Below are 10945 nucleotides of genomic sequence, written 5' to 3'. Positions count from 1 at the left end.
GCCGGGACGCCTAAGGCTGGCGGCGCCTCCAGGACTCCCGCCGCGTCCGGGATCCGCCTCGCCGTCCCTTAGCACTGGAAGCTCCGTCCCCCGGGGGACCCGGCGACCCGCCACTTTCGCGATGCCCAATGAGACTTAGCCAGGGGCGGGATGGACGCCACCGAAGGCCAATCTAACTGGGCCGGGGCGGGGCTGAGGCGGTGGGAGCTGAACTGCGGACCGCGGTCTTCCCTGTCGAGAGAGGGCCCGGCGCGGGCGGCGCGCTCGGGGCCCTGCTGTGCGCGCGCCCGCCACCCGCGCAGCCCCTCTGTCCGCTCCGCGCGTCCCTCCCCTGCTCTCCCGTAACCGCAGGGATAGGGGCTCGGGAGCCGGGCCGGGGCCGGGGCGGGAGCCGCGGGACGAGCGCCTGAGGTGGGTGCGGAGCGGGAGGCGGGGAGGCGGGGAGGCCTGGAGGCCCGGCGGGCGGATAACTGGGTCCGCCCTGCCGACGGACCCCGGGTCACCGTGGGGAGAGGCCGGCCGGGTTGCGGAGCCCGACTCCCGGCCTGCCTGGGTCCCGGACGCTCGTCCCCGCGCCGTGGTACCCCTCCCTGGCCACGACCCTCCCGGCTGAGGACACCCCGCCCCTCTCGCTGCCCGCGGCCTCCTAACCCCTCTGGCCCTTCGTCGCCTGTGCACCTGCCCTTTCGGCCTTGTGCTCCTACTCCCCCTCCAGGCAGGACCCTGGCCCAGCCTTACCTGCTCAGGACCCAGCACCAAATTAGACTTGCTCCTTCAGCCCCCAATCCGTCCCTCTTTGTCGTCTGTACACCTGTCACCTCAATTCTGTTCATTCACTCCCCACCCTGCCCCGAACATCTTCATCTACATCCAGCCTAGGCCATCATCCCCCCACCCCCTCCCCCTCTCGGGGATTCCTCCCGCCAGCTCTGATTATCCCTACACCTGCCCCACTCAGCCCCAGGCCCCCTGTCCTGGCCCGTCCACTCTCCTTTGTTGCCTCTGCAGCTGTTCCCTCAGCTCTATTCATCCTTCTCCCCCAAACCCCAGCCCAGACTCCCTTCTCCCTCTGACCAGGGGGCCACTTCCTCTGGGCTCTGTTCTGTCATTTCTCCCCATCAGTGCCCAGCCCACTGCTCACTCAGCCTGGCCATTTCCCTTCCTTTCAGCCCAGCCCTCTCACCTCCTGCTCAGGGTACCCTCACCCTCTTCCAGCTGGTCCAGTCTTCCCTGGCCTCTCCCCCACACCAGCCTATCTCCCAGCCTCATATGTCTCTTTTCTTACTGACCTCCTGTCCCAACACGAGTGGCCTCCACCGTTGCCCCCGCTCGCCATTTCCTCCCCACACAGGTGCTGTGGAGACACCATGGAGCTGTGCAGCAAGAAGAAGCTTCACGCCCTGTCCCTGGCCGAGAAGATCCAGGTGCTGGAACTCCTGGATGAGTCCAAGATGTCCCAGTCGGAGGTGGCCCGGCGCTTCCAGGTCTCCCAGCCCCAGATCTCCCGCATCTGCAAGAATAAGGAGAAGCTGCTGGCGGACTGGTGCAGTGGCACGGCCAACCGGGAGCGCAAGCGCAAGCGGGAGTCCAAGTACAGCGGGATCGATGAGGCTCTGCTCTGCTGGTACCACATTGCCCAGGCCAAGGCCTGGGAGGTGACGGGGCCCATGCTGCTCCACAAAGCCAAGGAGCTGGCCGACATCATGGGCCAGGACTTTGTGCCCAGCATTGGCTGGCTGGTCCGCTGGAAACGCCGAAACAACGTGGGCTTCGGGGCCCGCCATGTAGTGGTGTCTCCGTTCACCCCTGAGCTGCCTCCCCCAGCTCCCACGCCCCAGGCCCAGCTGCCTCTTTCTCTTAAAGATTTCTCCCCAGAGGACATTTTTGGGTGTGCTGAAGTGCCCTTGCTGTATCGGGCAGTGCCCGGCAGAGTGGATGTGTGTGATCGGGTACAGGTGCTGTTGTGTGCCAACAGCAGGGGCACAGAGAAACGGCGGGTGTTGGTCAGTGGGCTCCAGGCTGCCCCAAGATGCTTCTTTGGCGTCAGCAGTGAGGCCCTGCCCGCCTCCTACCACCCTGACCTGGCCATCCCCTGGTCAGAATGGTTGGCACAGTTTGATCGGGACATGGGGCGGCAGGGCCGACAGGTAGCCTTGCTGCTGGCTGCCCGAGTGGTGGAGGAGTTGGCAGGCCTGCCCGGGCTCGGCCACGTGAAGCTCTTGCCTCTGTCTGCTGCTAGCACCACGCCTTCCCTGCCCAGCTCCGTGGTCCAGGCCTTTAAGGCCCATTACCGGCACCGTCTGTTGGGCAAGCTGGCTGCCGTCCAGAGCGAGAGGGCTGGTACATCGCTAGCTGAGGCCGGGGCAGGCATCACAGTGCTGGATGCTCTACACATGGCAGCGGCGGCCTGGGCCAAGGTGCCTCTCCAGCTCATCGTGAGCAGCTTTGTTCAGGAAGGGCTGGCTCCAGGCAGAACGGCCCTGGCCCCGCACAAAGCCTCGGAGATGCCACCCGTCCCCGGTGGGCTGAGCCTCGAGGAGTTTTCCCGCTTTGTGGACCTGGAGGGTGAGGAGCCTGTGTCTGGAGTGTGCAAAGAGGAGGTGGGCACCGAAGACCAGGGTGGGGGTGGAGAGGACGTCTTGGAACCCCTGCCCACCAAAGCCGACGCCCTCCGGGCTCTGGGCACGTTGAGGAGGTGGATTGAGTGCAAGGGCAGCGGCCCTGAGCTGTTTGCAAATTTCTACGCCTGTGAGGAGGAGGTGGAGCGACTCTGCTGCCTGTGAAGGGCCCTTCCAGCCGGAGCCCCTCCTCTCCTGTTTCCCATGGAAACGCCCTCGCTCAGAAGGCAGATTGGGGGCTGGTCTCTTTCCCGTGGAAATGGAGCTTTTGTGAAAAGCGTTGAAGGGAGACAAGTTGGGAGACTAAGTCTAAGCTCTGAGCGAAAGTTCTCCAAGCCCTGAGAAGAGGGTCTAAAGATGGGGTGTCAGGGAGTGAAGCTAGGCTGCATGGTTTCTGAACCGCTGTGGAGTCAGGGACTTGGGAAGGTGGAATTCGGGCTTTACAGACAGGCCGATCCCTTGAATTCTGCGTTAAAAACAGTTCTGCTTCTGGAAATAAAGTTTTTAATCAGAAAAGAGGCCAGGGTGTTATTTTCACGGGAGAAGGGTGAAAACGTTCACCTCAGATTTTTTTTTTTTTTTTTTTTTTTTTTGCGGTACGCGGGCCTCTCACTGTTGTGGCCTCTCCCGTTGCGGAGCACAGGCTCCGGACGCGCAGGCTCAGCGGCCATGGCTCACGGGCCCAGCCGCTCCGCGGCATGTGGGATCCTCCCGGACCGGGGCACGAACCCGTGTCCCCTGCATCGGCAGGCGGACTTTCAACCACTGCGCCACCAGGGAAGCCCCACCTCAGATTTTTAAATTGATTGCTGGGGGTCGCTGCAACGCGGCTGTCGAGCTGTGTGCGGATGACCAGCAGTGAGCCTCTCCTGGCAGGAGGGACTCCCAGGACGTGGGGACTCCTCATGGGCAAACAGGCAGATCCCAAGTATTGCCCAGGACATTCTGCTGCTCTGATTTCTCTCTCAGATTGCCATGGTAGGGGTGGTGTCTGAGAAAGAAGGGGACAAGCTAGGGACATTCTAGGGGAACAAAAAGGAGCCAGGGGAATTCCTTGGTGGTCCAGTGGTTAGGACTCTGCACTCTCACTGCTGAGAGGGCGAGGTTTGGGTTCGCTCCCTGGTCACGGAACTAAGATCCTGCAAGCCGAGTGGCCAAAAGAGGATTTGGAATAGCCATGCATTTTTTCTTTTCATTCATGTGATCATTACACGACATCTCTTCAGCAAGGCCTCCTGCGTGACAAGGTTGCGAAGATGGTGTCCCCGCCAGGCAGGACCTTGCAGACAGTGACGGTGGAGTGTGATTAAGGGTCGTCATAAAGGCGTGTGCACAGTGCTGTGGCCCTGGGGAGCCTCGGGAGGAGGTGAGCTTTGAGCTACAGCAAGGACAGACAGACAGAGGAGTGGGAAGGATAGTCCTGGCAAAAGGGCGGCAGGCGAGGAGGCAGCCGTCCCGAGAGAGCACGGGGAGGCCCAGAGAGCTGGAGGCACCTGTAGCCCCCCAAGCCTGGTGGTGGGGCGCCCCCAAAGGGTTTCACTCATGGTGGGGACAGGTCATTTGTGAGGTTCTAGAACACTGAGATGTGGAGGGTGGGTCAAAGACGTGAGACCTAGAGGCAGAGAAACTCCCACTGGTCCCAGTGACAGATGGGGAGGCCTGAGCCAGATCCCGCACGGGAGCAGGATGGGAGAGGACGGCTCACCTGGAAAGGACCAGGACTTTGGACGCAGACAGACCCTGGCCGCTGAGGAGTGAAGCTCCAGGCCGAAATCCGACATGAGGCCTTTCACGCTGACTGCAGGAATCACAAGACAGGGCGGTGTGGTTTTCTGGGGAGCATCACAGTCAAGGACTCAGACCAGCCCAGGGACCTCCTTGTGTGGCCTCAGCTCAGGCGCTCTCTAGGGGCTTCGCCAGCACCTCCTTACTGGGGGCGTGGGCTGAGACCCTTCCTCCTCTTTGATGTCGTACCTTTCACTCCCAGCGCTTCTCTCCCTGCCTTCCCCCACTCCCCACCCCACTCCCACTGTCCATAAAAAGGCAGGAGACCGTGTCATCTGACCCTCCCCAGTGCTGTTGCATTGGGGAAAATGGACCCCTGGGGAGCTGGCGCCTCTTTCTGCCTCTCAGACAGTAGCGCTCAGTGAATAAAGACCGACTGTTCTTTCAGGTTGGTTCATCGTCCTCACTGACCACCTCAACACCTGGCAGCCCGACAGTGAGACAAAGGTGTGTCATTGCCCACTCACTTTTAAACAGTTCTGAAGCTGCCTGCTGGCTTTCCATTTCTGCCTAAGGTCCCAAATCATTCAGCCTTTCCCCACAGGTTCTGCTCTCCTACCTGTATTCTTTTTCTTTCTTTCTTTCTTTTTTGGCTGTGCTGGGTCTTCGTTGGGGGCTTCTTTAGTTGTGGCACATGGGCTGCAGAGCTCGCAGGCTCAGTAGTTGCAGTGTGTGGGCTTAGTTGCCCCGAGGGCTGTGGGATCTTAGTTCCCCGACCAGGGCTCAGACCTGCATCCCCTGCATTGGAAGGCAGATTCTTAACCACTGGACCATCAGGGAAGTCCCACCTGTATTCATTGAAATTGTCCTTTTTCTGAAGTCATTCCAGTTCTGACATATCTCTTTTTAAATGTTGAAGCCAAAAGTTACATGATCTCTAAAGGCCTGACCAAAGCAACCGAGGGGCAGATAAGCAATCTGTTCTCAGGTGTGTCGTATTCCTGTTGGAGGAGCGGGATAGAGCACAGGGTTTTCTTGCTGACTTCTTTCCAGAGCTTGTTTTTGGTTTTTTTTTTTTTTGGTTTTTTTTTTGCGGTACGCGGGCCTCTCACTGCTGTGGCCTCTCCCGTCACGGAGCACAGGCTCCAGACGCGCAGGCTCAGCGGCCATGGCTCACGGGCCCAGCCACTCCGCGGCACGTGGGACCCTCCCGGACCAGGGCATGAACCCGCGCCCCCTGCATCAGCAGGCGGACTCCCAACCACTGCGCCACCAGGGAAGCCCTAGAGCTTGTTTTTTAAAGCCACCAGTCCCCCCAAAAAAGGGAATTCCCTGGCAGTCCAATGGTTAGGACTCGGCGCTCTCACAGCCTGGGCCCCAGGTTTGATCACTGATCAGGGAACTAAGATCCCGCAAGCCATGCAGCGCAGCCATAAAGAAAAAGCCACCAGTCATCTCTTCTGTTCTTGCATTGATATCGTGTATCGTACTTAACTTTTGGTGGGTGGCCCCATGGGCTCATTCAAGCCGTATTTACTGAACGCTTTGCTTGTGGAGCAGGTCCTGTTCTGGGACCTGAAGCTAGTGCTGAACAAGACAGAGAGGATCCTCCTCGCTAAACCCTTCCTTTCTGGTAGAGGGGATAAAGAAAAGACAAGTAAAGAAATAAACACGGTGATTTTGGACAGCAATAAGTGCCAAGATGAAAATAAAACAACCAGGTCCTAGAGAGTGACTGGGAGAGGGGAGTCAGGGAAATGTTGGGGGGAGTAGTGACTGATAAGAAGGGAACACCCATTCTTCCAAAGGAAGAGTGTTCTCTGCAAAGGGAACAGCAGGTACAAATATCTAAGGTTAGAAACCGCTTGACAGGTTTAAGAAACAGAAAATGAGAGAAGGCCAAGCAGAGGAGGAGGGCAGAGAAGTGGGCAGGGGCCTCTGAGCTGGCAGCACTTACATTTCATTGGAAGTGAGACAGGAAGATTCTTTTTTTTGCGGGGGGGCGGGGAGAGTGGGGAGATTTAGACAAAGGAGGAACATGATATGTTTTATGTTTGAAAAAAACTAATTCCAGTTGCTGCATGAAGAATACATGGCAAGGTAGGGAGCAAAAGTAGAAACCGGAAAACCAAGTAAGTTAGGAAGCTACTGTGGTTGGTGGGACTTCCTCACGCACTGGGCATAAGGTGTAAGGAGCCAGAGAAGGCGAAGAGGACTTCGGCTACTCCCAACAGACCTAATTTTTTTTATCAAGGTCAGGCAGTCCTATCCAATTTTGCAGGTTTTGCCACATGCAAAATGGGGGACAAAGAAATTATGTGCATTATTTCAGTTGATTTAAATTTTCTATGTTCAGAAGGCATTCAAGGCTCCAGGGCAGCAAAGATGCATAAGACACAGTCCCTGTTCCTAAGAGGCAGAAATAATATGGGTCAGTCATGAGCATTAAACAAATTAATATTTATAAAATGTTTACTACTCACCAGGTGCTATTTTAAGCACTATGTATAGGTGCACTATATATATATAGGTTAGATATTATTGTTATTACATTCAGCAGCAGCATCAGTCTTGAGAAGATGACGAACGGGATCCAGAGAGCCCCAAGGCAGAAAGATTGGCTCCCCGTCTTTTTTCTCTCTGCATTGCACTCTAATTTCTCCCAACCTACCTCCCAGTTCTCTTCAGCTGTGACAGTTCTTTTTCTTTTTTCTTCTTTTAAATATACATAATCAGGGAATTCCCTGGTGGTCCAGTGGTTAGGACTTGGTGCTTTCACTGCTGTGGCTTGGGTTTAATCCCTGGTTAGGGAACTAAGATCCCGCAAGCTGTGCAGCAGAGACAAAATATATATATATATATATATATATATATATATATATATATATATATATATATATATGTGTGTGTGTGTGTGTGTGTGTGTGTGTGTGTGTATATAGCCATTTTTATGCTGTCTTGTTTCTTGTCTTTTAATTCTTTTATATATTTAGATCTTTTGTGCATGGTTATTTTACATTCTGTATCTGATAAATCTAACATCTGAAATCTTTGGAGGGATAAATCTGTTGCTTTTGTTTCTCCTGAATCCATGGTGCCTCTTTTTTCATTGTGGGTCTGGTCGCTTTTTTTGTCGTGGGAATTTTTTTATTGGTTGCATTTAATCCCTGGAAAACCTGAAGATCCTGATTTGGGGGCGCTCCTTTAGAAAAGCCTGTAGTTACTCCTTCCAGACACAAGGTGGCGCTACCATCATGATAAATTAGTTTCTGGCGGGGGAAGGTGTCCCAGAGCTGAAGGACAGTGTGGTAGCAGGTGCCGGGGTTCACAGGAGCCCATCTTATTCTTAATTTTTTCCCACCACAGGGAGAGGCAGTTTTCTTTGTAGGTTCCCTTTACTGGTGGGTGGAGGTTTTCTGGTCTACTCTTTCACTAAAGGTATAGCCCCTTCCAGGATCTTGACTTAATTTATCAATCTTGGGTTCAGCTACCTTAATGTCTGGGCCAAAGTCTAGTCTTCTGTGTGTTTCTTTAATCTTCAAGGTTGCAGTGTTAGCATTTGCCCCAAGGGCTGCACAGTTCCAACACGCTGTTTACGCTCACTTCCTTGTTTTGAAGGGGTCTTTGGGAAGTTCCCTTACTTCTTGCAAAGTTAGCAATGGTTTTAAAATCATGTCTTAATGGTTTGGAACCTAGTTGCTTTAGACACATGTAGCCCTCGTGTCACTATACATGTAAATTAGGTCTCCTGCAACTTCTCCTACTGTGATCGGTGCTGTAAAAATAACTATAACATTTGATGACACGAATCCAATGAGACGCTATTTAACATGTTTGCCCAAGTTATAAACCCTTTATGTGGGACTTCCCTGGTGGCTCAGTCGTTAAGAATCCGCCTGCCAATGCAGGGGACACTGGGTCGAGCCCTGGTCTGGGAAGATCCCACATGCTGCGGAGCAACTAAAACCATGTGCCACAACTACTGAGCCCGCGTGCCCCAACTACTGAAGCCTGCGTGCCTAGAGCCTGTGCTCCGCAACAAAGAGAAGCCACCACAATGAGAAGCCCACACACCGCAACAAAGAGTAACCCCCGCTCACTGCAACTAGAGAAGGTCCATGCACAGCAACAAAGACCCAACGCAGCCAATAAATAAATAAATGTATTTAAAAAAAAAAAAACCTTTACGTGTGACCCTCAGACACCACCCCCATTTTCAACCTCAGAGCAGGTTCATTTACTATTTCCTAGCTCTCAGGGACTCCTCTCTGAGTCTCAAATAATGATGACCTCTAATAACATCTGTTAATTCCTTAAGGAATTTAACAGGCATATTCTGAGTCCCTGCTGATGTACAAACATCTGGCTTTTTAAAATATCTTCGGCCATTTCCTGCCTGATCTTTGTTTGTCTTTCCATCCTCCTTTCCAAGAGGAGTGAGTTGTTTTCTCACTAATCATGCCACGCTTAACTCTCACCTCACTGCAGCACTGTTCTCCGGGCCCTACTAGCAGCCCCTGCCATAGGCCAGTGGAAGCAACTCAGGCCTGGGACTGCATGGCCCGAGGGGTGCCGGCCATTCTCTCTGGTTCTAATGAGGTGCATAAAGAAAAGGAGCTCCAGCCCCTGAACAGATGCCTCTGGACAGAACCAGAGAGAGGAGACAGAAACCCATGCCCAGCAGTGAAAAGGCAAGCTTACAGGCATCATTTCTGCCCCCAAAAGGATTTAATTAAAACAAAATCAGAAAAGGATTTTAAAATGTTATTCTCTTGCTAACTGGTAATGTGGTGAGAAATGACAAACTACAGAGGACCACTCTGACCTACTGATCCCTCCTTGCCCCGTTTCTAAGAGCCACCTTCTGTTTCACATGCATACTGCTTGCTCCCTTTGAACCAGCCACCAACTCCCCTGAGATGTTCCAGTGACTGCTCCCCAGCACTTCTGTGTCCGGCCTAAAATCCCTGGCACCGTGGTGGTCCTGGACTGGCCACTGGGGCCCAAAGATGGACCAGTTGGAAGGGATCTCAGAGGAAAATGGGGCACAGAAAGGGCAGTGACTGTCTCAGACAGACCCTGTTCTTTCACACCAGGAACGTAGGCTTCCTGGATCTGTGCAGGAGTTGAGGCCACCAGAACTGGAGTCTGAGTCACTTCCATCAGACTCATAACTTCCTCAGCTAGAATGGGCAGTGTATTTCTTCTATTAGAAGCATCCAAGGACTTCCCTGGTGGTCCAGTGGGTAAGACTCCATGCTCCCAATGCAGGGGGCCCGTGTTTGATCCCTGGCGGGAGAACTAGACCCTGCATGCCGCAACTAAGAGTCCGCATACTGCAACTAAGACGTTCGCATGTCTCGGGGCTTCCCTGGTGGCGCAGTGGTTGGGAGTCCGCCTGCCGATGCAGGGGGCGCGGGTTCATGCCCTGGTCCGGGAGGGTCCCACGTGCCGCGGAGTGGCTGGGCCCGTGAGCCATGGCCGCTGAGCCTGCGCGTCCGGAGCCTGTGCTCCGCAACGGGAGAGGCCACAGCAGTGAGAGGCCCGCGTGCCGCAAAAAAAAAAAAAAAAAAAATGTTCGCATGTCTTAATGAAGCTCCCATGTGCTGCAACTAAGACCCAGCGCAGCCAAAATAAATAAATAAAATAAATAATAAATATATTTTTAAAAGAAGCATCCAGAACACCATTTCTTTTTTTTTCTTTAACATCTTTATTGGAGTATAATTGCTTTACAATGTTGTGTTAGTTTCTGCTTTATAACAAAGTGAATCAGCTATACGTATACATATATCCCCATATCTCCTCCCTCTTGCGTTTCCCTCCTACCCTCCCTATCCCACCCCTCTAGGTGATCACAAAGCACTGAGCTGATCTCCCTGTGCTATGCGGCTGCTTCCCACTAGCTATCTTTTATTTTTTTCTTTTTCTTTTTTTTTTTTCGGTATGCGGACCTCTCACTGCTGTGGCCTCTCCCGTCGCGGAGCACAGGCTCCGGACGCGCAGGCTCAGCGGCCATGGCTCACGGGCCCAGCCACTCTGCGGCATGTGGGATCTTCCCAGACCAGGGCACGAGCCCGCGTCCCCTGCATCGGCAGGCAGACTCTCAACCACTGCGCCACCAGGGAAGCCCACTAGCTATCTGTTTTACATTTGGTAGCGTATATAAGTCCATGCCACTCTCTCACTTCGTCCCAGCTTACCCTTCCCCCTCCCCGTGTCCTCAAGTCCATTCTCTACATCTTTATTCTCTGAATCTTTATTCCTGTCCTCCCCCTAGGTTCTTCATAACCAATTTTTTTTTTTTAGATTCCATATATATGTGTTAGCATACGGTAATTGTTTTTCTCTTTCTGACTTACTTCACTCTGTATGACAGACTCTAGGTCCATCCACCTCACTACAAATAACTCAATTTCGTTTGTTTTTATGGCTGGGTAATATTCCATTGTATATATGTGCCACATCTTCTTTATCCATTCAGCTGTCGATGGACACTTAGGTTGTCTCCATGTCCTGGCTATTGTAAATAGAGCTGCAATGAACATTTTGGTACATGACTCTTTTTGAATTATGGTTTTCTCAGGGTATATGCCCAGTAG

At 53.5% G+C, this 10945-nt stretch overlaps 1 protein-coding gene across 1 annotated transcript; it reads left to right on the top strand.

Moving 5' to 3' along the window:
* Nucleotides 1-237: 237 nt before the first annotated feature.
* Nucleotides 238-3134, top strand: TIGD3 (tigger transposable element derived 3). Its single transcript, XM_067748379.1, has 2 exons — nucleotides 238-411; nucleotides 1352-3134. Exon 2 carries the CDS (start codon nucleotides 1368-1370, stop codon nucleotides 2781-2783), a length of 1416 nt encoding a protein of 471 aa, XP_067604480.1. The 5' UTR covers nucleotides 238-411; nucleotides 1352-1367; the 3' UTR covers nucleotides 2784-3134.
* Nucleotides 3135-10945: the final 7811 nt, after the last annotated feature.

The sequence above is a fragment of the Pseudorca crassidens genome, chromosome 9 (assembly GCF_039906515.1).
Source record: "Pseudorca crassidens isolate mPseCra1 chromosome 9, mPseCra1.hap1, whole genome shotgun sequence".
NCBI lineage: Eukaryota > Metazoa > Chordata > Mammalia > Artiodactyla > Delphinidae > Pseudorca > Pseudorca crassidens.
The sequence above is the reverse complement of the archived record's forward strand: the minus strand, read 5'-3'. Positions and strand labels throughout refer to the sequence as shown.

Bases quoted from the DNA above. Each gene is read 5' to 3' on its own strand.
- TIGD3 (XM_067748379.1), top strand. From the start codon at position 1,368: ATGGAGCTGTGCAGCAAGAAGAAGCTTCACGCCCTGTCCCTGGCCGAG.